Below are 27,083 nucleotides of genomic sequence, written 5' to 3'. Positions count from 1 at the left end.
CGCTGCATGACTGATGAGTAAATATTTACATTATATTCGCCATTTCACAAGCAATTAGTTTTTCAAGCAGAAACAAACTAGCTAAGGTGAGAGTAATATTGTCGCACATTCTGTTTAATTCAACTCAAATCCCCCAAACCCCAAATATACACCTTGCAAAGACAAGTTATCAAAATAAGGAGTAAGTGTTCTTGTTTGAGACCCTGAAACCTGCAAATATACATGTTTTTTATTTATAATTTGGCTCCAAAAGTAAAAAAGTTTAACTGTTATATCTGGATTTGCTCTGACACTTTGGAATAGCAATGACCTGTCGCACCATGCATGGTGCACTGGGTGAAAGGAAGAGAAAAAGTCCTCACACAATAATTATTTCCCTCACCAGACCTCATTGTCTCCAGCTATACGTTATCTGATTAAACACAAAAATGCTGCATACAAAATGCAACAATGGGTATGTTAACATGGACACCGATATTCTGATTTTAACCTGGTTAAGCTGCATTTTCTGATAACATGTATACATCCTAATTGTATTAGTAGGTCCTACCAGAGTTTTAATGGCTTCTTGTAGCACACTGCTGCTTCGCTGGCCTTAGGTCCAGTGTTGCCAGGTCTGATTGTTACAGTATGAGAAACACTGGGTTTGAGAAAGAAATTTCTCATTTGCTTTGGGCTTCTCTGTAGATCAGGTTGTTCGTTTCCATTACAAGATCTTGCAACAACAGCTCTGGAGTTTAGTGCAGAACAGGTGGTGACAAAAAGAAACACTTTTGGGGCGACAGATAAACCTGAGTAGACTAAAGCTCCATGTTATGAGGGTTATGGATATAATTAAGACTTTGCTAACTCATGTATCACCATAATTGGAATTTTATCCCATGTGCATATACCTAAAATTGTCTTTCATTTTGCACAAGCAATTTGTTGAGTCTCTTCAACACAGCAAAGAAGAAGCATCCCAGTGTTGCCATGCTTTAGGTTTTCAGATAAGATCAGATGAGATGATCACTTGAGGACACAGCCCTCTCAGATGTGAGACATCGCTTCATCCTGCTCACAGTAGTAGTTGGCCGTGGTTCCAACCGTTCATGTGCAACTGGCTCTTGATCACTGATCTGTGCTGCTGATCTGCAGATAACACAGCCAACGTGCGCTGCAGCAGCTAAACAGGGATGTTGAGCAAAAGTCTTCATTATTTGACTTATATTTCATAGATGGTAAAAATAAAATACTGTATATATTGTCTCCATTAGCTTCTACAGTGGTTATCAACCTTTTTGAGTCATGACCCGTCAGAATAATCAGGTTACCGGCTGTGGCCTCCCTCCTGGTTGACAATCATTGATCTATTATAGGTACAGAGATAAAAGCTGCACAGTGACACAGACTTGTGTTCAAGGACAAAGACTTCAGCCTCCTGCCAGAGAGTTTGCATGTAACGTATAAGACATTATACTGTTACTAACTACAACATTGCTTCTATTTTGTTTATTCATCAGTCAAAAAGGCTAAGTATTCTGTTTTTAATACTCAAATATGACAGCAAACTGAATATCGGAGAAAAAGAACAAACTTTGTACGGGCCCTGAGAATCTTTTACTGCATCAGCTATAGTATTATGCATGATTAGTAGTTGCTGCCTAAGTTGTAATTATGATGTGCATGAACGGAACAAAGAGAATTAAACAGGAAAGGTTGGGATACACTCAAAAACTAAAGAACAACTAATTTCTGTAGTGATGTATAATATACAGCCCTCTTTTAAGCCCTTTTAGTCCTGCTTTAAAGTTTTTGTGATGTTTCATTCTGAATTCCCTCAGCTTAAGGCAACACCCTAATATTTCTCATCTTTTCTTCTGTGATCTTAAACCCTGTGCTTGTTTCTGCCCTCAGCCTTGTTGCACTGTAAGTTATCGTTGCTAAAAGACAGACTTCTGCACATTGATTTACTCATGCAGCCATTTCAAGGGCTCCATGATGTGCTTGCGGATTCTCTGCTACAGCTCCCATTCTGGCTGACAACCTGCCAGAGTTTATAACTGATGATATTTACAGATGAGGAGACTGCAGATGTTTCTCAGTTCTCTTAGGTTTAGCGCAAGCCCTCCCCTAGAGGATAAATATGAAAATGATATCGCTTCGATTTGCGGTGGAGTTGAGGAGCAGCAATATAAACGACGCTGCTGCCGCAGATCGATTGTCATGAAGTGTTGTGGAGCTGGCCCGAGCTACCTGACACTTTGAAGTTATTGATTGAGAGGTGGCATAATGGAATGCATTTGATTTGACAAACTATTAGGTGCTGCAGTTTTCTATGTGTGTGTCTCTAAACCTCATCCTGCCTCAGCATATCAATGGACTCGAGTGCAAAAACACTGGGGGAATTCATCTTAAGGCTTCATTCGTGTTTTGAATTTAGAGTCAAAATAAAATATTTTGAGTGTCTGGAGGGGCACATAAAGGAGTGTCTGCAGGTTTCCACTTGTTAACTACAAACTATCAACACATGCACACTGTGACATAATATTCTCTGGATTACCTTTTCTGACTTCTATTTTAGAATGAGCTGGCCCTGCACTGCTAAAATGCCCTGGAAACTTTGAAGGCCTGATTTATTTTTCTAGATATGAGCATGCTTGTGTTTTAAAAACTGGAAATTTGGTCACTAGTAACTATAATTTTGATAAATAAGCAGACAGGATGAAAATCAGCCCCTCCAAATCCGAGGCCATGGTTCTTAAGCAGAAAAAGGTGGAGTGCTCCCTTCAGGTCAGGGATGAGTTTCTGATTCAAGCAGAGGAGTTAAAATAGCTCAGGATCTTGTTCAAAAGGGATGGAACGTTGGACAGATGGATTAGGGCTTCATCAGCAGTAATGAGGGCCCTGCATTGGTTTGTTGTTTTGAAGAGGGAGTTGAGCCGAAAGGCAAAGCTTTCAATTTACTGGTCCATCTTCGTTCCAACCCTCACCTATGGCCATGAGCTCTGGGTAGTGACCAACAGAAAAAGATCACTGACTGAAATGAAAAGTGACTGATATTAGTGGCTGGACTCAGCTTTAGAGAGGAGCTCGACCATCCAGAGGAAGTTAGGCGTAGAGCCGCTGCTCCTCCGCATCGAAAGGAGTCAGCGGAGGTGGTACAAGCTTAGGATGCCTCCTGGTTGCCTCCCTTCGGTTTTTTGGGGGCGTGTCCAACTTGGAGGAGGATTATATATCCCTTTTGGCCTGGGAACTCCCTGGGATCCCCCAGGAGGAGCTGGACAGTATCGCTGGATAGAGGGATGTCTGGGCTGCCCTCCTGGACCTGCTTTTGCAACCCAATGTCAGATAAGCGGAACGTAATGGCTGTATGGAGGAGGTAGTCGAGCAATTGCCTCGCTATCAGGGAATGCAGTCACACTCCTCCTTTGTGTGCTGTATTCAGAGCTCCTTAGGTCAATGTTAGGACAGCTGGTTTAGCTTTGTGTGCATGTCCCAGAGTCCCTGCTGTGCAGTGTTACCACTGTCTTTGGACAAAAAGTCCTCTCACAAAGACAATGACGAGACCAGAGACGTGTTAGTCTGGCTTTTCAGGGATGGAGAGTTCTACAAGCTGTTCAAAGTCAGCCTCCAAATCAGCCACCTAACCCTTTCTTTAGGACTGTTCTGTTTTCTGACAATGTGAAAGTAAATCCTTGTAAACTGGCTTGAAGCGCTTAAATGAAGCCGACAAGAAAACCAAGAGATCCTAACAATGCCATAAATGTTTACTGTTGAAATTTATGTTGAGAAGATTGAAGGATGTGCATATGAATAAAGTCCATTATCCATTCTCATAACGGTTCCTGAAGGTGTATTTATAACTACACATGTTCAGCTTTTCTTCGTCTAGACAGTGGTTGCATTTGTAACTGACACATCTTATCTCAGAAGCTCTGGTTGTGTAAGACCAAAGACAGTGTGACACAATCAGCCTGACTCTTCACAAACAATAAACTTTTTCTTGCTTACGTCCAGAACTCTGTTACACAACCTTAGGTGAAGCTTTCTCATTCTAATTCAGTGAAACTTTTTCTGACATTGTGCATGCAAACAAAACACAAACCTTGGGAAATATCCTTTGAAGCAGTTTGTGATGCTTCTTGTGAAATCTTCAGATCTTAATTATACCGGTCATGTATTCATGCAGTGTGGGTAAAAAAGCTTCTGTCTGGAATAAAACACAAAAAGTAGGAGCTTCTAAATTCAGCCACTCTGAGTCATCATTGTGTCGTTTCGGATCCACAGCAGTGCCCATCTTTAGATTTTCAGCTTTCTTTTAAATAAATCTAATCTGTCTCAATGCTCCAAGACATCTATCAAATGTGAACCCAATCAATGTCAAACACAAATATTCCAGCAGACATGCATAATTCCTGTATTGATCTCCACTCAGGCTGAATGCGCTGCTCTCCTTGCCTGACAAGCTGACAGCTCTCTGTATTTGCGCATCTCCTCTTGATCTGTCTCCTGTAATCGATCGATGTGAAGCCTCATCGGGGTGTTCATGTTTTTTTTGTAACAGATCGGCTTTTCATAAACAATTGGTCAGAAGAGGTGAGCTGCCTGCAAAAGTCATCTGGAAAGTTGAAGTAGATGCTGATTTAACTGTTTTAGCCAAAATAATTTCAGCGAAACCTCACCGCAGCCTGATATAAGTGAGTTGATGTGGAGGGAAAGTAATCAGCTCCTCCGGTTCACTCACATGATTTCTCATGAGTGATCTGACAGATTCAGTCGCAGAGGTGAGACACAGAGGTTATCATTTCCAGTGTTTTGAGAGCGGGCTGTATCTGATAATAAAACCCAACCTTGAGCTATTTTAGAAGGTTGTTCCAGCATAGCAGTCAGTGAGGGGAGGTCGCCCTGTGCTACTGTGACTTAAATGGATGCAGCTTTTCCATTGCATCGAATTCAGTATTCTCCCATCTCCTCTTGACAGTTGAGAATGATTAGTGTGACACTTACTTCTTATTACACTTACACTTTTTAACATCCTACTTAAAAAAGTAGATTGAAGGCAGGGACTTGTTATATTTTACCTTCCAAAGTGTCCATGATCCAGAGAGCCGAAGCTGTGGAGTTAACTGAATTTGGATGAAATCATGGGGAAAAGAATCAGAATGTAAACAGATCTCAGCAGCAATATCTGCCAAAAATGGCCTTATTTGTTTATAGGTTTGTAGGGTACATTAAGTGTTTTTTGCCACTCCCTTTCGAGGAGTTTTCAAAGGAATAGAACAGATATTTTGATTCATTTACAATGTCCATTTACAAAGAAGACAGTCGGTGTTGTTCTGCTCCTTCGTTTACTTTCTGAAGAAAATCGCCCACCTCCACACAGAAGCAGGAAGCAGTAATATCTTTAATGGCTACAAAAAAGACAAAAGTTACATTTTTAATACAGAGAGAAGTGCCAAGAGAGAAAAGAGGAGACACTGTTAGGAGATTGAAAATGGACAGAATGAGCAGGTAGAGAAATGATAGAGCAGAAAGAAATCTGTGGCAGAAGCTGTGATGCAAGAGGTGGAAAGCAAGTAGAGGGAGAGCAAAAATGTGATGGGAAAAACAACGATATCTGTGTCAGAGTTAAGGGAGGAAGATTTAAAACACGTACATTTTCTTCCTGAAGTTTGGGTTGTGTTGAAGTGACTTGGAGTTCAGTTCAGTCTGGGACGGTTCTCACTTTGATAAGTGGCTTCGACTCTCTGCTTGTGCTTTAGTGCATTCACCTCTTTAAACATAAGCAGATTTACAGCTTTATTTCTTTTTTCCCCATCTATTGTCTGAGGATTCTGCCTCTAAAAGGAAAAGCTTTTTTTCTTACATTTTTCCTCTGTAGAAGTATGCTTAAGAGGAATGAGTCACAGGGAGGTGGTTGGGGATGAGTTCACACCCTGCAGTTCATCTGTGAATCAACTTGATTGCATTATCGATTGTGTGGTCAAGTCATATTTGTGTATTTTGAAGTGTATCTTTTTAAATTGTAACATTTTCGCATTGGAAGTTAATCCGCTGCTTAAAAAAGGGAACATATACAAGTTTTTATCTATTGATTTATTTTTCTTAGCAACAAGCCAGAGTCGTTGCTTTCTAGTGTTTAAAAAAGTTATTTGAAAAAATACTGTGGTTAGATTTTTAAATAAGGAAGTAGTTACTTTTTTATCTGTCATATCACTAGCTTGGGACAGCTGGAATTTGTAGAGGAAATAATAGCTCTTGATAATAAATACCAAATGAAAAATGTTATATGACTGGAATAGCTGTTAAGTGCTTAAAACTCCAACGAACAACCTGGGACCTGGGACCAATATGGACTCTGATCTTATTGCTTTCTTTATGGGAGACTTTTCAATTGTAAAACATAGATTATTCACTAAAGGAACCTCATTTTTTTTCCCTGAAAGAGACTTGTATCCACTTTCATGCTTTTGCAGTCACAAAGCAAAATTAGCTGGAAATACAAGGCACACAAAGGGAGAGATCACTTTGTTCAGTAAGACCATCCAAGGTTACTCCATGATATTGTTACATAGCAAATACAGTAATTGTTTGCTGCTGTATTAAGACTTAATAACTCTACCAACAGATTAACAGATATTAGTAAATTACTGTTCTCAGTTGCAACCCTAATTAACACCCCACATTGGAACAATTATCTTTTCAAGAATATCATTATAAAGTTATAAACATAAAAACCAATTAGCAAGCAATAATATGTACAAGTACTATAAAAACTGTTTCAGTATGGGGGGGGGGGTGTAACTCTCAACATTTGCAGTCTGCAGGGTATCTGATGCAAAGAAATCCCATCTCCTGTTTCAGGAAGCCGATCTGCTCATTATCACTCTTAATCGGCCTGGCTGCCCTCTGTATGCTGCGAACAATAGTCATCTTTGTGTCTGAAGAAATAAAGTTAATCTGGTCATCAGTTTTCTTATTCTCACAATATGAAATCTAAATGGTCGTGCTTTTCTGAAGACAACTGCACCATATATTTACCGTTATCCCATATTGATGTAAAACTTACTCTAATTACAGTTTCATTCCAGAGGGTGAGTGCAGTGATTCTTTTTGAAAAAAAATTCAACATTATTGAATGGCCGATTGCTTAAAACCTTATTTTTTTCTGCCTCTTTGGCATTTTTGTCCCTCTTAAAAAATAATTACTGATTAACATAATTACTTCCAGAGTAAAGGTAATGCATGTTTGAGTGGGAAAGAGAAAATGTCCAGATGAGACCATGCGCTAGCTTTAATAGCAACCAAATGGCTTATGGGTTAAAGTTTATGTGTGCTGAAGATAATCAAATAAACTGAGGAAATATGTATGTGAGTTAAGGTTTGAAAAACTAGATTTAAAATATTTAGTAAAACGAAATGAATTCCTGAAATGACCAACGCTGAAAAAAAGCCAGACATAGCGAGACTTTGGAAGAATAATAACGGTGACCTGAGAGCGCCAGGCGAGGGAGAAAGATGAAAGAACAGTGTAGCTGCGAATGTTATTGGAGTGAGAAGAGCAGAAAGATTTGAAGGGAGGGGATAAAGTAGCAAAATGCAGACATGACTGACTTCCCTGAAGACACAGCGTGACTTCTCACTAAAACTGCCACACGTGTCCATCAGAAGTCTCACATTTGCATGTATTTTGTCTGCAGACATTGTTTTCCATAATAAACTTCATAATGTGTTACAACTTGCCTGACAAACTGAAGAGACTGGCGGTTAAGGACTCAGTTTTTGTCCGGTGTGCTCTGCAAGGCAGCGGAGCAAAGTTTAGACAAGTTCAATGATTATCCTCTATTAGTGTCAGTGAAGATCACATCACAGTGATCACAGAAGTCTCAACAGTCCCTTGTACTGCATCCGATCTGCCTCAGTTAACATCAAAAGCTCACACTCTGTACAGTCCAGTTGAAAGTTCCTTTCCTGCATCTTCAGCATTTCCATCAGGGACATAGTAGTTGTCAGCCTGTCAAATAACTTGTTCATTCCAAGAACAGTCAAGGATTATTCACACAAGTGGCGATCACCAAGCTTTGTTCAGGATAACATAAGATGTTAAAATGTTATTATTAATGTAATCGAAACGCAGCTTATTTTAGGTTATAAGACCTTATTGATTGTCTTGTTTGTAATTTACCTACATTTTCTTCCTAAATGTCTTTAGGAATCATTCTAAATCCCACTGTGATTATGTTGCGTCATTTTGTGGTTATGTTGAGTCATTTTCAATTATTTTGTGTCCCTTTCTGGTTTCCATGCGTCTCTGTGGTCATTTCTTTCCTTTTAGTGATTGTTTTCGAACTGACTTTTTGTTTTTGTCTGTTTTGAGTCTGTCTTGTTTCGATTCTCAATGTTTTAACCAAACATATCATGGCTCTGCAGAATGTTTAACACATATGAAACCAAACCAGACATTTTAAAGGTTTTATGAACTCAAACCAAGTATAGAAAGCCACCACAGCCTGACCTGAGTGCAGCTGATGGTAGCATAAATATAGAACAGCCCTCACAGGCAGAGATGTTATTCAGAGCTTCGCTTGACTGAAAATCTCTAAGCCGGAGTGAGTTTAGCTTTGCAAACTTCTACTGATAAGTGAAAGATTCTCTCTTGGGAGAAGAGGGAGATGGAGAGATGGTTGGTTAGCAAAGAATGGAAGGAGTTGGAGAGGAAAAAGATAACAGCTTACCTAACAATTACGACAGAAAAGGGAGATAAGAAACTGCTAAATTTTAAAGAAACAGAAGACGAGGAGGCAGGTGGTGGGATTTCTCCTCTCTGTTTGTCACACTTTTTAAAAATCAGACGTCCTCTCACTTCTCATCCTCTTTGCAACGCATCACTTAAAACCAGCACCAACGATGTGGTGCGTTTAGTGTGTGAAATGTCCCGAAATGTTATCATTATTCTTTGATGCCCAAGTTTACGTGTTTTGTCTGAGCTGGAAGCAAAACCTGAAAGATTCCGAGTTTACAAAATCAGCAAATATCCTCATATAGATGTGACTTGTTGTCACTGAGTTTTGATTAACTAATCATTAACAAACTAGTGTACTGGTTGGTTTGACAGGGCAAAAACTGGAGTAGTGAAGTCAGCCAACAGTTCATTGATATGTTAAATAATTTGCTTATGCACCAAAATTAAATATAATCTCACAAACGCAAGTGCCCAAGTCGGCAAAAACTGTCAAGCTATAAAGACATGACATGACAAGAAGTTTAAAAGTAACTGCCATTTATTTATTTTTTATGATAGCGGAGCACAGCCCATGCACATCAGAGCCTTTGTCCTTCTACATTTCATCAGGAAATTTGTTTAACTTCATTTCAGATTTCAGATTTTAGTTCATCCACTGTGAAGCTAAATTATCTCTTCCATGTCTTTCTGCCTGTCAGTCATAATTTTCACGAAGCCTTGACTTCCCTGCAGGTTACACACGAACATGCAATAAAGTTTGTGAATTTTAGCAAACAGAGAAGATTCTAAATGAGAAAATAATACTAACTTTTCATCATTCCCTCACACCAGCTGAAATGAACATGATTTTTGCCTCTAATTATTCTTTAATCATCTTCACACAGCCTAAATCTCTCACTTCTAGACTTTAATAAGTTCTCCAAATCTCATAAGCACTTTCTGCCCTCCTAATATTGAACCTCCAGGGTTTTGTTTACAAGTGTCTCTGGTGCAGGAATATCGCCGATGTAAGGTTTAAACTCGTCTAATGGTTGTGCAACGCATCAAGTGCAGAGTGTGCTGAAAACAGCCGGAAATGAGGCTCTTCACCCGCCTGTGCAGCACTGCTATAAAACATCAAAATGGTGTGCTGAACTCAACAATACAAACTGGTTTCCTGTTAATGAGCAACACTGAACTTAAGAAGATAGTTAAAAGCTATGCTGGTGCAGACAGATTTCTGTTATGGCTTTAATGTCCCAGCTGCAGCATCCCTGACAGTTATTGGACATTAAGTCATGACTCCTGACCAAGTTCATATCAAGTCGCAAGTCATTCAGGTCCTGATTAGGATTCAGAGTAATCAAACGTGAAACTAAGTATAGTCTAAAGGAAGAGAAGGTTTTCAGTCTGTAGATTTAGGTAATTGCACATAAAGAAACCCAACATTCAGGGATTCTTTCTGAGGTGGCACTTAGCAGCAGGAAAATGGAGTGAGAAACCTTCAGCCGAACCAGCCTTAGGAGGGGTGATCATTTGCTTTGAGAGGTTGGATATGAGGTGACAAGCAACCACAGATCAGAGACATGCAGCTCAAAACACCATAAACATTTGGAAAGTAGAACACCTGGTTAATGGTATGCATTCGTGACATTTAGATGCATGCAAAGAGAGGCGAGATGGGAGGTGATCAGGTCCCTCAACAGCCTATGCTTATATCAGCATTACTAAGGTTACGACTGATGACCTGAGTCAGTAATAACTGCAGTTTCCAACACCATTTTGGATTCTCATTTAGAAGATTTGAATGGAAACGGTTTAAACAGAAAAACACTTACACCAATGTGCAAAAAAGAAAGAAATGTACATATATATGCTCCGCCTTGAGGTTATTTTTGTGTGTTTCATTAGTGAGAAAAGAAACAACTCTGCTGATTGCATCTGACTTGGCAAAGACTGAAATGACATGACTCACCAACTGTCTGAGCTGGCAAACAGTAAATTCACATGACTGACCGGCATCTTCTCAGATATTCCCAGAGATTGAAATAATTCCATTTTACACCTTGAGGTTTGTGTCTAGTCAGAACAACTGGTTATTCTACTGAATTTCTACCCTAAAAACATAGTCTATACTGCCAATCTCTGGTGACACGACGCAGCCTTGTTTAATCCATTCAAACCAGCAAATGGAAACATTTCAAACTCGAGCAGTCAGCTTTAACAAAGAGGGATGTTTTCAGAGTAATGTTAGAAGATGTTTGCCTCCCAAATTAAAACTGTAAGCTGGTTTCTCATTGCAGATGTCTAAATAATATTTCAAGTTGCACGAAAAAACAAACACATTGGGTAAGATAAAGAAGGAAGAGTCGGAGAATATTCAGAACGTTTTGTTGTCTGTGTTTGTTTTACTCTGTAGTTACATCAAATGGAAAGTAGCTCAAGTCTCCAATGACTCAAGGAATGTCACAGTCCAATGTTTAAACTCATTGTGTATACATTAAAGTCCAAATTTACAGTCAAGTCATGTGATCAAAATTGTTTTTTAGTCTTAGGTCATCTGATTCAGAAGTCTGGTCTCCAGTAAAGTGGTAAATAAATAAAGTCTCATTAACTTACTTCATCAAAGTCCAAGTCAAGTCATGGACTCTTCATAACTGAAACAGTGAAGGCATTTTTTAATAAAAACTTCTCAGTTCTTACTTAGAATGCATTAAGGCAGTACAAAGAAGCTGTGAATGTTCCCCATTAAACGGAAAGCTCCTGCAGCCATGTATAGGCTACATCGCAATTACATTTCACAGCCTTTCAAACCTGTTAACGCCTCCGCTGTAGAGCCTCAACGCGGAGAACATGAAAATCGCAATTCACCGACACCAGCGTCTGATAACTTGGCTGTATTTTATACAGAGTTGGTCTATTTTCATCCCCTCCTCCAAGTTGCTCCCCACTAGATAAGCGAGGCGTTCAGGTTCCTGAGAGCGGTTGGGATATATAGCAGCTCACTGCAGCATCAACCTCCTCCTGTTCTCTCTGTTTCTCCTCACTTACAGCTCAACCCACGCTGAAGGAAATGTAACTTGAACAGCGCCATAGCAAAAAGAGAAAATGAGCAATAATGGAGATAAATATTGAGTTACTGAGGGGGTGGAAGAGTTAGCAAATATGTGAGGCACAGAGATAAAGGCAGAGCGAGTAAGAAGAGTAAAGTAAAATAATTTCACCATAGGTGCAAGCAGGTTATTAAATGTGCTCTAAATGTTCTACGGCACCACATCTCATGAACATTTTAGTTTTTTATTTGGAGTGTACTTATGCTGGCAGGTAAATCCAGAATAAACAACAGAAAAATTGGAGAGGATATAGAATTACTTTGTTTAAGTGGAAAGGGAAGATTCACCCTGTAAGGCTAACATTTCATCAATGACAGCTGAGTAAGCCTTTACTCAAGTCTTAAGTCACTTTTACGTCAAGTCAAAGGTTGTCATATGAGTCATATGTGTTGGGAATATGAATGCAGGAAAGTCTTAAATCAGTATGGTTGGTGGAGGTATTAAGTCACTTAAGATTTCAAATTCAAAGTCTGTTTCAGGACTTTTGACAGAGTCAGATTCTAAAGCGCTTACCTGTAGGAGTTCCAAGTCTCATCTCAGGTTTGTTCAAATCACAAATAAGGTGTCATTTCATTGAAGTAATCCACGTCAAGCCTTACAGCATGTTTAAGTCGGAGTATATCGGTCATTTGGGACAAATCACTGATAAAGTACAGAAGTTTTCAATCTTTCCAAGCTGTTCTCGCTCGGGAGGTTTTTCTGAAGGCTCTTTGGACAGATTTGTCTGGGCTTTCTCCATAGTTATTTTTCAGATGTGGGAAATTATATGTTGGAAATAGGGGGAATTTCTAGGCAGGGGACAGGGGTTGGCTATGACCACTGCACAGAGGTGATGGAAAAGGTAGGCTGTAGAAATGACTTCGATGTGTGCAGCATGTTGATAAAAGTGGATGATCACCGTTTTTGTGTTGATATGAAAATGAGGCATATTTGGGCATATCCACAATACCATTCGGCATTATACATCTCAGCAGAAAATATTATGAAGCATGTACAGTCACCCAGGAAGATTAACTGCTACATTCCCACACTGTCTCACTCTGAGATCTTCTACAGACGTCTCAAGGGATCTGAAATGAATGCTATGGACATGTGTGTCTCATATGCAGCCACTCCATAACATTCTTAGAAATATTAATGCTTTGGATGTGTATAGATGACAGTGTTATATCATTCAAGAGAAGCCAGCTTGCTTTCATTACAAACCTGACAAATAAAGACTCTCGGCCAGCACCCCTTGGCAGCAGTTCCTAATGCACGTGTTGCCCTTTTTATAGAAGACTTCAATTGAATATCTAAACTAGATGCCATACCCACATAGTAGAGGAGATGGAAAATGGCGCCTGTCAAATTGACATTGTAGAGTGATGTATTTCAACCCAAACTTGAAATTTTGCAAGTAGTTTTTCTGCTTCAAACGAAAATGAAAACTAAACTTTAACTTAGGTCTTCTTGCCACATGATTTATTCCTTTGCTAATAGTCCAACCCCCAATTTAAGACTGTCTGAAGTCTATGATTAAAAAGAATCTTTCACAAACAAGCTACAGATGTAGATCAGTACTTTTTATGCTGAAATGTTACTTCAAAGGGGGTGTTTTATTTTTACTACAACATCAGGAGTTACTGACGATGCTTAATTATGTGCAAACATGGTAGTGAGAATTTGTTGCTTTGGTTTTGGAGTTATTTAGGACTCTAATCAGATCTTATTTAATTTGTTTAAAGCTTTAAGTTAATTATGTCTCAAGTCAAGTGTTTTTTAACCTAGGTCAAGTCAATGAAGTTTCAAGTCATTCAAGGCAACCCAATTTAAAATCTTTGATTTATTTATTTTTTTAAGGCAAAAATAGAAAGATTTGTGGATAAATATAGGCATTGTCTTTGTTATTAGCCTCATTGCATAAATAGTGCTTTCTTACTGAACCAGGCTGAAGGGATAGGTTCTTGCTGATGGTTATAAGTTTGTGGAAAACATCAGCCTAGTGGATTCAGTCCAGATAAAGTCTCAGCCATGAGCTCAGTTCATTAACACAACATTTGGGGTGCGAATGGCCGTCTGTGCTCACCCTGGTTTAGCCACTGTGGACTTTTGATTGCGACATCACACCACTGCATCTGCTAAGGTGTAAAAAGAAAACAAGGGTGAGAAGACTGAAATAGAGCTGAGATACTGGTGTGTAAGGATGGAGAAAAAAGGCAATTTTAGGAAAAAGAAGTAGAAACAAAGGAAATTGAAATCCACAGACTGATTAAGAAAAAATGAGAAAAGGTCGGTAAAAGAAAAACAAGTGAAGGGTAACGGTGAGGCAAATTTTTAATTTCATCAAACCAGAGCAAAAGTTTTCAAAAATGTTTTTTTGCTGAAAGGATTACAAAGAGTGGGAAACACAATGTTCCAGATGAATGAGTGTGATCAGACTGATGAATGGCTTTGTCACAGATCACAACACTCTGAAAAACAAAACACCTTTTCAAACTCTGAAGTGCTTTTTGGAAACATCACTGGTTGCTTTAATGGACTGTTGCTTAATGTTGCTTTTGTTTCCAGGTGGAAAATGAGTCTGACAGAGCAAGCATTGGCAGAACTGCTTTGTACTCTATTTTTGCTTTTTGTCCAGAAGGACAGAAATGTTAAGATGCACATGAAATTTCCTGGACGTGCTACTCAACCAGTGTCAGATCAAGCAATCTGTCCCAGACAGAGACCATTACTCTCTTTGGCGTGGCTCAGAAGCTGATATCTCATTATGGTTTTACTGTTCGTGTTTTTACAAACACGGTCACGATCGCTATAAGGACACTTTATTTTTGTCACCCTTCACTGATCAAGTGAGATCAGAGCAGCTTTTATTATTAATTGATTAGGCTTTTGTCACCACTGATGAACATTCCCAAGCTTTTTTAACTCCTCAGCTTAGGTTTAGTTAAATACCTCGCATCATGACACATCCTTTGAGCTTCTACATGACCTTTAATGTAAAACATTTGCAAAAGTAGTATTGATTTTTGATAAAAATGTTTTTTCAGTTGCAAAGCACTGGGAATGGTTTATGTTAAGACAACTTAGTATAAGGATTGCTTAGTTTGAATTTAGGATGGTTATATTGAATAAAGCCTTGGCTTTATTGAAATACAGCTGCCACTGAAGCATTTGCAATATTTCATCTTGTACTTTGTTACTGTTAAATGATTTCTCCTGCCTGCAGCTGAGCAGTAAGGACAAACTGAATATCACTCCTCGTCTTGGACACTGAAGCCATGGCTGTGAAATCCTGATGTGTGGCCACTTTAAAAAATCTATTTTAAGGTCATTTGGAAGCATTAGCTGTGACAACAGCTGAGCCGGTAAACAACAGGAACTCGAACCCAGAGCCAGAGACACTCAGAGCAGAGTAAATAGCTTCATTTTCTGCAGCTGCAGTTGAAAATAAAATGCTTCACTTTACAGCCTCTGCCACTTCTCACAGTCTGCTTTCTGATTAGATGACTTTGACCTTTCCTTCACTTAATAGGAGGCTGAAAATCAGTTGAAAAATGTTACTCTTTTTCTGCAGGTGACCTCTGAAATTGTCTGGCTGTCAAACTAAATGATGAGTTGGACATGAGCTATGTGATTTTAGCTAATTTAACAAATGTTCATACCTGATATAATTCCTGGCAGCAATAACACACACCAACTAACATGAGATGAGACAGGCTGCATGGCTGTTTTTTTTTTGTTTAAATTCTATTCTGTCCTTTTTCATTTCTCTTCAGAGCTGGGTTTGAGCAGGATATCGAGGGTGACCACTCGTTTAACTCCGACAGCTGCCTTGGTAAGATAAACCTGTCCCTTTACAGCCACAGTAACAATGATAACAGTTCTAATATGAAGAGTAAATGGTTTAAAAGCCAATGGATTGTAAAATACAGTCCTGGGTGTGATTCCTTGGACACTATTATCCTGGTTCTGAGGTTTGTACTAGATTTGGTCATAAAAGGGATATTAGGTTTACATGAAAACACAACAACGTGGTTCTGCACATCCTTATTTGCTGGAGAAATACTGTGCATGTCTCCCACAGTGCAAAACCCTGCATGTTTTTTTTAAATGATTGATTTTTCAGCTGGCTGCAGATGCAAGTGTGAGTGCACACGGTTGTGTCACACTAGCAGTCTGTTGATCTAGCTGATGGACCCATCATGGTGGGAGCATTATTTTTATGTGTTAGGATAAAACCACAAAAGGAACACCTGCTAGTTTATCTCTTAACTAGCCTTAGCATTACTCAGAACTAATGATCCAGGTTTCAGAATCACACACTAACACATAAACAAGATACTTCCAAAACCTGATCACTGGGACATTTCTGTCCAGTTAAACACACTGAATGATAATAAGCAAAGGATTGGATAATAGATGACATTAATCAATGAGTTGACGTTATAAATGTGTTTTTGAACAGTGCGATTGACTGGCTTTGTTATCTCATGCAGCTGATGTGCAGTTGACAACAAGAAACCAGGAGTCTGCAGCAGACTCTGCCTACGGTAAGATACCCTAACTATTATTTCTAGTTTTGATCAGGTTAAGCTCTTTGTACGCACTTTATTTCCAGCAATACCTTTTGAGAGGTGACTGAATAGCATCACTGTTGGGAATGTCAGGCATTACCTGTCGCTGAAAGGATGAGTGGAAGGCAGTAAAACCAAAAAAAACTCACGCCAGGAGAATTTGGGAGACAGTAGTCCACAGCAGAATTTCTAAGATCGTAACTGTAACATTTTCTAAGTGTTTGAAACAAGTGCTTTTCTGACCTAACAACAAGTGTTTTTTCTTTGTAGCGGATCACACATAATATACAACTAATCCAATAATACAAACTGCAAGAAATATTAGCCCCAACTTGAGAATGTGTGCTTGTTTAGAACAAAGGTATATGTGTGCAGAATTTTACATGACAGCTTCTAATGTGAATGCAGAACTCAATATCAGAGGAGAGAGGACAGTGATGATGAAGAAACCATAACCCTTTCAATAAGATTCAACCAGAAGAAATGTTGGTGCTTCCATTCGATTGGCTTATGTGATGTACAGTAGCTCGTCATTCCGTTTGACTTCATTACGCTCCACTACATTGCAATCCAGCAGATCAAAGCTGAGCTACCTGCTCTGTATTCATTGCTGCTACCTGCCAGTCAAGAGTCCTGCATGTAAACCAGCAGAAGTATTGTCATTCACAGAGTGACAGCTGACCCACACAGTGAATCCCTTTTAAGGCTCTATAAGCTACATCATTGTGATTAGAGCCAGTGCAGGGACAGAGACAGACATTCCTGCTTTGTAATCTACTTGACTTGAGCAGGGTTAGTCTTTCAGGAACACTTGAACTAGATATGCTGCATCACGTCAGCAATTACAGCAGCACAGATGAAGAGAATGAAGGTGAGGAGCGCAAGGTCATCACTGAGACGTCAAGAAATCGATTGGAAATTAAAGAGATAAACGATTAGTCTTTCTTTTTCACTCAAAACTAAAAACATATTAAATTGCAGAATTAATTCAGGTCTAAGTGATGTCCTCTGTCAGCCGCTTCAAATTCAATCCCAGCCTCGATTTGACATTGTCGTGTCCCTGCTTGAGTATGTTGCAGCTTTATAACAGAACAGCCCTGATTCAATCAGAGGCTACATCTCCTGAACTAAATTCTCTGTAGTCCATAAGAGCTTTTTTAAAAAGCAGTGAATGTTAGACCTAGAGTCCTCAGAGCGTACAGAGTGGTTCACTTTGTATTCTACCACTTACCTTAATTGCATCCACCTGGCATTGCAATGAGGCTGTGGAAGTTGACTGGAATACAAATCATCTGTTCAAAAAAGACGACAGGAGCGAAGCTTTGACAGCCAAAGACCAGTGAAAGTATTGATCGGTAGGTGGACCTGTGCACTGCATTTTGGTCGGAACTAAAAACTGAATGAGGATCAAATGTTTTTATTAAGTTTTTTCCTGATGTATATGTATGTTTGTATGGCTCAAGTTATGAGTTAGATTAGACCGTGCTTTCACAAAATATATATTTTTTACTTACAGGGCTCTCGTGAGTCTGGAAAACCCAAAAGTTCAGTTCTTAAAATATATCAAAATAAAGTCTAAATTTTGTTTAAGAAAAAAAAACACCTAAAGGGAACTTAGTTTCATATTTAATTTCCTGGATGCTAAAGGTCTTTTTCATCATTCTGATTGACTGTAGCAGCAAACACCACAGGTGGAGCTATGTACATTTTCATTAGGTGTACCACTGATCTTGTTAATTACACTTGTGCTTTTCCTCTTTTGATGTGTCAAAGTGTCCGCTGTGAAATCGGTCTGTAGAAAGGAGACCTGGCCGCAGAGATGTTGTTTTTTCTCTGCCTGTCAGGTGAGCACCTAAAGCTCACATGATGTTCTTCTTTATGGGACATCAGTGAGTCCATTGCAGTAACATTGTGGGATTCTAGCCAAATCCAAAGACTTTTAGATGCACCAGGTGTTAAATTAGCGAGTGGGATGTGAAGTACTGCTGAACTGAATAAACAATTAGGGTCATAGCTGTTAAGGCTTTGTGCCTGTCGCAAAGATGTCTTTGAAGCAAATAAAATCACTGTTGGTATTAACTAATGAGGAGCAGTGGTAAGATTGTACTTTGAAGTCGAAAGCTCATTGATCTTTGTACCTGTCTTGGCTAAATATGTATTCGTAAGAGTTTTCCTTGGAGAGCATAAAATTTAGGATGGAGATTAGTTAAACAAATCACTGCAACCTATTTACTAAACTCTGCACCTCATTCACTGCCATTTGGCTCCGTGTTAATGGTAAAAAAAAGAGCATGTTTGTTAAACCACAGTCCCCCCGACTGTGTGAAGAAGGAGATTCTCCATTTATGTGCATTTATTTGGAATGTCAGAAGACATCCTTAGAATATACAGTTGATTACAGAGCCTTGTTATGAGGAAACCATAGATACCTAGGAATATCAAACAAGAAGGAGCAAAAACCTGTCGCACCAAAACCTTTTGCAGGTCTTCTTTGATTGTTTTGTTCTTTGATTTCTTCATGTCTTTTGGTTTTGTTTTAATGGGCACATCAGTTCTCTAGGAATAATTTTGACCATCATTGTCCCTGAGTGTAGAGAAATACAGTAGGCCTATAATATGGGACCATATTATGAAGCAGATGACTGTTGCTGAAAGCCTGAAAAACACATTCATGACACATCCTGATGCCTCGATTAGGCCTCGTCTAAATCATGGCACAAAAATTTTAAAAAAAATTTCAACCACTAATCTGCTGAGTGGAATACTGTCCCATCTCCCAATCTAAAACTTATATATTACGTTATGATGTTATGTAAAATGGAGCTATGCTGACAGTTTTAGCATTATTCTAAAATCAGGCCTTTTTTTCCAACCAAGATGAACCAGAAACTATTTTCCTTTTTTTCCCTCTTAAGATTTTTTGGATAATCTTCATTAAATCTATGTTTAACACCCTTATTTTTGCAGATACTCCCAGTTAATATTGTGTAGAATACTCTCTTACTTTCTAAACATCTTTTTTATTTATTATGGTTTAATTGATCATTTATTAATTCATCTTATATCTTCATCTTTTGTAACTTCATATTTTAAATGCTAGACCTATGATCCTCACAGAGATGCAGTTGGACTTTACTCCATACATATCTAATGTGAATGCTCTGATTTTTTTATATTTTTTTTAATTAACATAAGAAATTGATAGTTTGTTGGACTGCACTGATGGGAAACATGTGGGAATACATAGGGGAAAAAAGCCAGTATATTATCACTGATTGCACCTTTTAATGTTAATAGAGCACATTTGTCTCACTGTAATGTTTGCTTTGCTTCAGACAGAGTACATTAACATAAACCATGTTTCCACACAAACTGAGCTCAGGTGTTTTTTTTATGGCCTCTGCTACTTCAGCTCAACCTCCAGTTTGCCTAACTAATCACAGAAACAACAGCAAGATGTGAGCATAAAGAGAAGGACCTGCATCACTCTTATCTTGGCATGCAAAACATTAACCTCTTCATTGAATTTGTCCTCAGTATGTAGTACTTTACAGGCAGAATTACACCTTGCTGTGCAGAGATTAGTCCCCAGCACAATTACAGGCATTGCAAATGCAGCCCTTACGCTCGAACGAAGGAGTTGGATTCATTTTTGCTTTTCTGAGGATTCATCCCTTGACCTGTGCTAATTGTGTTGTGATTTATCATGTCATTTAACTTTTAGATTTTATTGACACCCGTGGGTTTACCCAGGGAGTTAATAGTACCATAACACAATAAGAAGTGACAGTAGCTCTGTGGTATTGACCATATTCACCAGTGGGCTCATTTTTCACACTTCCATTGTAGAACTAGCAGTAATTAAGTTAAAGCTGAGTGGTGTTTTCGCAATTCTGGAGAGGGATTGACAGCAGGTACTTTCTCCATAATGGTGTCTGAGGCATTAACTTCGTGGAGTCGGGCAGCTGGGCATGAAGGACTCCGAACACAACGAGTGACTGATGTTTTAGCCCATGCGCACCCGTATTCTTTGGCTGTGCTACGCAACGGTGGCTGTCGTTACTGTAATGACATCGTTTGGCGGGGAACTATTGCTATAATGATGTTTTTGCTGCAAATTGGTTATTTAATGTGCTGAGAAGGAGGCCCCCATGAGTTTAGTTTAGGCTTTGAATGAACATGAATTGGCCATTATGCTGCAGTGTGCTTTTTTTATGTAAAAGAGTTGGCATTGTGCAGAATGAGTGGTACAAATATAAATTAAAATGGTTCTCGAATGACATGAATGCTGTCTGTGACCTTTACATTACTTATTGTATTGCTGGCAATCCAGCGAACTGAATTAATCCCGACGTTGAGCTTCTTAATGCACAACTGAAAAGTTGTTAAAGTTGTCTCCCAGGAAGCTGAAATTGACCACCTGAATGTGACGCTGATCTGTGTTCACTGTTTGCAAAACCTTTTTACTTTTTCCAAGTAAGATATCTGGTTAGTCTATCTTACAAGGCCAGACAAACATGGGCCCATCCCAACAATAGGCCCAATTACTCTGATTTCAAGCTGCAGGGATTTTCTTACATTCAGACAGAGAGCATCAGTTAGGTCCAACACAAGCAGGAGGTGATAATGTCTGACTCTCAGTCATGTTGGATGATACTGAGCACAGGGCTCTGAGCAGTGATCAGTCAAACTTTTTGGCAGCAAGTAGAAAAAGGCAGTGTTATATGATAAATGTTCTTTTGCTGCAACTTAAAGCTCTGGAGAAAACAACTCAGCCTCATGTGGTCAGTTTGCTGAAATTATGTTCATTCAGTTATCAGAGTTGAAAAGAGATTTTAACTAGCAGATGAGGGCAAATGTATCGATTGTAAGAAGTGTCATTGTGATGCAGTATATTCAGCATCTGTTGGCATCTTGACATTAGTATGAGCTCAACTAATCTGAGATACAATACCAGTAACTGGACTATACCAAAAGCCAACAATAAGAACAAAACAACAAAGCTTTTTGGAAAGGGTGCTTTGATATGTTGGTTAAACAATCACACTGCAAAAGAAAATGTGTTCTGAAAAAATGTAATTGCCACCATATTCTGTTTTCAGTCCATTTAGGCAGATACTAAAGTTATCCTAGAATGCATCAGAGCAATCAGTATAAAGACACGTTTTCTTACATATAAAGTGTTTGATTTAGTGACATCCAGCAACACAAATGGTAAATTGCAACCAACTGGTAATCAACCAAACTATGGTGACTGCTAAAAAGGCCCACTTCAGAGACTGTGCTTGGTCTGACAGTCCTACACTACTGTAACACCAGCAATACGACCCACTGCGGCTCTGGATATAAATTACTCCTTCTAAGGTGATGAAATTTTATGGCAATTATCTTTTTTTTCTTTTCTAAGAAAAACACGGTTATGAATATTGTATTTCATATCTATCCATAGCTCACCCATAAAGTAACACACTGTAAATTTAACTGAAACTGATGTTTTTCAAGAGTTCAGGCAACAAAAGCATGGCAGTCTCCGTCAAATGTTTCACAGACTATCCATCCAGCCTAACCTCTCCTTTCTGACTGCTGCTCAGAAATTCAGCTACAATTCAAAAAAGATGCCTCAAAGAAATCCAGATGCATAGAAATGTGTTGTAAATACAGAAAGTCAATGAAAATGCACATGATTTTCATATCTTTTAAACCCTTTATCTTTTCATTCACATGATTCATGATGATTAAATGATTAGGCCTGCTCACGTAGCACAAATAATGCATCTTGAGTTATTTGTGTGCATGCACCAGTTTAATTGTTTTCTTCCCATGATATTTGATAGTCTAGTTGGCTCAAATATGTTAAAATAAACAAAAGACATCATCATGTGCACAGATGTGTTGACATAAACAATACTACTGAGTACCTCCGAGTCTTCGTCTGCACTGTAATCATTAACATTCAGCAGTGTGTCAGCTGTTCTGCTTGGTTTCATCCTGTGAATTTTCACAGGGTTTGATGAGCATGTCAGAAATTAAAATCTGAAGTTTTAAATGAATGTATGATCTTTCATCATTTTAGAGCATAGAAAACACCAGCAGGGTACATCAAAGATCGGATATTGACATCAAACTCTCACTGTGAGCTTGGGAAGACTTGTGAGTCTTCAACGCAGTGACAAATTTAACATTGTGACCACTTTGCAGACATTTAGTTTGTATGAAGGTCAAAGTCAGTGTTTTAGTTGCCAAGATTCATTCACTCTGGCAGAATGATGCTGTTTTTCAGTGGTGGTGTTTTTCTGAATCAATCTCCTGCTGTTGGACATAGAGCTGCTCTTTGCAGTTGTTCGGGAGGGGGATTCTGTTGCCTCAAGGGAGAAGATGGTGTGATTCACATCACGTTCAACACAACAGCTTCTTCTGTTTTTAATTAGATGAAAGTGAGATGCTGACATTTAGGATGCTTAAAAGCTCAAAATGCTGTTTAATGGACGAGTTAAGCATCTTATTACTCTACAATAACAGTGAGCGTGACATTTCTTTCAAGGTTTAAAGTTGATGTCTCTTAATAACCTATCTGATCCTTTGACTTTTCATTTAGCTACTAATATGTTGGGTTCTTCTTTTGTATTTCTCTCTCAATGGCTGCTTTGTTCACCAACTGATGAGGTCCCACATGAAACTTCAGCATTTCAATACAGATTAAAACATGTATCAGACAGCAAAGACAAGTCACTGGTTCTTAAAGTCTATGTGTGCTGCTCTCAGATGTGCTATACTTATTTGTTGTACCATGTTAAGACACTCAGACCACTGTTTTTTGGTAGTTGTGGGTTGTTGTAATTTGGTCTTGTGCACCAACCAACCAATGACATTATGTCCTCATACAACCAAAAGAGCTCCAAGCACCTAGGGAGTGGTCAAAGAGTATCTGAGGGTGTCCTGAATAGATTCCTCTCCATAGATGTCATCAGATCCCATCAGACTGGTATATGGAGAACCACGGCAGATGAGAAGTGTCAAAGTAACATCCATGTGAATGCCAACATGCAGGTTTTCACAAGATAACAGTGCATTATTACAATATAATCAGTGTTACTTACTTACATTACCCGAGAGTGTTTTTAACATTATGCCTGATCAGTGTGTTTTTGACACCGCCTGAACTTTGCAACAGGCTTCCTTTGTCCATCGGTTGACTTACCTCCTGCCCTCAAGTTAAATCAGAAGTCACAGATGTGCTCACATTATCCGGAGCACATTAGACAGAACCAAACCCAAGCTGGCGCAGCTGCTGAACTCTCAAACCTGCAGTGTTCAGTCAGCTTTTATATCATTATAGCAACCCTGTAAGCTATAATGATATAATGACCCCCCCCCCAGTATGCCAGGCACACATGCACGCACACGGCTTCCATTACAGCACTTTCACACAAAAACAGAGTGCCTCTACATTTAAAAGTAAACACACACTGTAAAGCTGCATCTTCTGTCTGATGCTCTGATATCCTCTGATGGCGAGATATCAGTAGTTGATGATGGAGCAAAAATGCCAGATCTGAGGCGCTGCGTGCGTGTGAATGGATGAAAACATGCGCCGCATTCACTCGTGCATGTCTAAGTGAAAGGAGGCTGCAACTCAATGAAAGAGGTCAGGATGTCTCCATTAGATCCTCCTCGCTTCTGTAGGAAGAAAAAAAAAAAAGGAAAACACATTTTAGAAGAAAACAAGGTGAGTCTCCTGTTCACCCCACTCTGTCTGAGAGAGCTTCCTCCAAAATGCCACATGGCCATTTAAAAAGTGGCCTGCTTGTGGAACACAACTCCATATCAAAGCCTGAGCCTGAACTGAACGATGTGAGTCATGAAACTAAAACCAGGAGTGCGCTGCTTTCACTTTTTTCTTTGATGCAGTATCATTTGCTTCATTTAATCTTCTTGATTTACTTATTGTAGGTTTTTCTATTAATACATCCGAAGAAGATACTATTGAGGTATTTTAAATAAAAATGCCAAATTATTAATCTGAACCAGAGTTAAGGCAGATTTTAGGATTTTTGTATCATATTTGAGGTGAATTGCATGTAAACTTAACAGGAATAAACTTCAGAGGATATATTCTAATTATTTAGAAATTCTTCAGAATAGAAGAGCAAAACAGAACACAATGAGGGATTACTTTGCAGAGAGAAACAGTAGCCATGGTACGTACATGGTTTAAGAAACTCATCACCTGTCTGCAATACATTTGATAGTATACTGTGTGCTACAATTTTAATGACCCTTTCAACTAAAAAAATTGTTTTTTCTTATGCTTATGATCCTTAAACACCTGAATTAAAATTTCATTTAGCCTTTATTTAACAAGGGGAAATAGAGGCAGAACGGTCAATCACAGCTTTTACAAGCAGACACATCTGCTTCAGATATTTAAATTTGTTTAGTGGAGCCCTTAAATAATCTGGCAGTTTTTCGTGTTGTTCTGCTTTAGTTGTAAAGAAGCAGTCTCCATGTCCTATCATCTTTGTCACATTTAGCTGCTCTGATAGGAACTAATTTCAACCCTTCTGTACTTTGTATTAAAGTCCAATGAACAACACAATGTCCTCTTTCGGTCGTAAAGTTAGGAAGGAAGTTGATCACTTTAAAGTCAGAGTTCTGACCTTTTCTCTGACAGTTTAACTACTTTTACAGATAAACTTTGTTTCTGTGGGGAAATAACACCACAGGAAGGTGCTAACTAATGCAGTCTATCTCTGTGGTAGAATTTAAAGGCTTACTCTTAGCTCTCCACTCTCCACACACAAGAAACAATATCCTAATTACAGTGTGTGTATAACAAAGACACAAACAGTGTGATTAAACCGTATGAGTGTTTCTGATGTGCCTCAGCGCACAAAAAGAAAAACAAAAGACTTTGTGTGTCACACAGAAGTGTAAAATGTGTGTGATAACATATTTGCCAATTGCTTGGAGAGATATTTTGCTTTCATGAGTGTGTGTGTGTGTGTGTATAAGCAGGCAAAAGAGCCATCAAAGCGTGTTAAAGTGTTTTTTAATGAGCTGGAGCTCTTACAAATGAACTGAGTGTGTTGTGTGGCTCATGTTGAACAGTCGGGGATGAGAGGTGTTAGAAAGCAGCCAAAAGCGGTTGTATTGACGCTAATTGTCTTCATCTTCTTCCTGCACTGAGCGAAATGAGGGGAAGAGTGTAAGCGGCTTCACTGGATGAATTTCAGGCGGGCGTTTGCTGCTAATGAGCATCCTGCCAGCTTTAAGTGATGATGGTGATATTTTTGACTGTCTGAGCTATAAATGTTAGACAAACTGAAACATACGGTACATGAATTCCTACCAGAAATTCATAGATTGAACAAGTTTTTGTTGCTCTTCCTAAAAGTATATATATTATATACACTCTATCGATATGAAATATAAAAAATATAGATTATTTTCTACTACTTGTGCCTGTGTTTGGTTCGTCCTCTTTAATAAAATGCTGGTGCAACAGTAAAACTACCCAATTCACACTAATGAAAATATAGTTTTTATATGATTTTTATTTTTTTTTGCTTCTTTTCTGCCATTTGAAAAGTTCCACACTGGAAGTGTAATAGGTTAAGAGACCAGCTAAGCAGATGACGTGACACAAGCCTCCACACACTCTGAGCTGATTTTATGTGACCTCCCTGATTGCCTGATGGATGTTTTATTGCACTTAAAAGCGTGTGATGTGATGAGTGAGTACCACTACGTGTATGTGTGTGTGTACTTTTATAAGCCATGTTGTGGGGGCATAAATCTGTTTACACAGCCTGATTGTAGGATCTGGACTTAGTTTTCAGGACAGTCCCAAGCTCATAAATCGTTCAGTTTTCGAGTAAAAACTTGGGCCCAATCCCACTTTCTTCCCTTGCCTCAGCCACTTTGATTTGCAAGGATAAGGTGTGCTTTCTATCTCAGGAATCAAGGAATAGTGGTCATCCAGCTATACAAATGCCTCCTATTGCCACTACACCTCGATTCCCTCAAGAAAAAAGGGAAGCTTAACCCTGAAAAACAGCGGCACAGAGTGGTAGCACTAAGAGTGGGAATTGGGATTAGGCCCTGGTTTACAGTTGGGTCAAGGTTAGAGTTTGGATTAGGGTTAGTTTAAGAGTAAATGAATGTAATAAGCATATTGCCCTCTGAGCTGATGGAACCATGGCTCTGTGTGTTCATTGAAACTGCTTGGCCACAAAAACATAGAGAGTGATCAAACCATCACAGTGTGAATATTTCCACATTCTGAGCACCTTCTGTCTGTTTCCCTCAACTTCAGAGGATTGTTTAAGGGTTCAGACTTTGCAGCTGAGCTTTAGGCTAAGAGAGCCTGGAAATGCATTTGTCAGTCAGCGTCCTCACAAAGATGGAAGCACAAACACCTGTGCTTTTGTCTGAACCTTCTCCTCTGACGTCTCTTTGCTGATCTTCCCTCATCAGTCTTAATTGATTCGACCAGTCAAGCGTCTGTATTGCCTCTGACTCACACACCCACGCACGCCCACACACACACACTCACACATAGCTCAATGCCCACGCTGATTGACCTGGTCGATAAAAACACAATATGGAGCTCAGTGGGAATCAATCACAAACTAGGACGCACACAATCAGAGATTAGATATCTTTGTGTGCTTGTGGTCCAGGTGTTACACATTTGATTGCAATTGCATG

General features: G+C 39.0%; 1 protein-coding gene across 2 annotated transcripts in view; it reads left to right on the top strand.

The window, feature by feature from the left end:
* Positions 1-27,083, top strand: part of LOC140274661 (semaphorin-6C-like) — a 71,542-nt gene that overhangs the window by 20,169 nt on the left and 24,290 nt on the right. For both annotated transcript variants that reach the window (XM_072370030.1, XM_072370029.1), the window contains exons 16-17: positions 15,576-15,634; positions 16,296-16,349. In XM_072370030.1, coding sequence (XP_072226131.1) covers positions 15,576-15,634; positions 16,296-16,349 — 113 coding nt within the window. The remainder of the gene's footprint in view (positions 1-15,575; positions 15,635-16,295; positions 16,350-27,083) is intronic.

Source organism: Leuresthes tenuis, unplaced genomic scaffold (genome assembly GCF_036924035.1).
Source record: "Leuresthes tenuis unplaced genomic scaffold, fLeuTen1.0.hap1 SCAF_18, whole genome shotgun sequence".
Lineage (NCBI taxonomy): Eukaryota > Metazoa > Chordata > Actinopteri > Atheriniformes > Atherinopsidae > Leuresthes > Leuresthes tenuis.
This window is presented reverse-complemented; position numbering and strand designations above follow the sequence as displayed.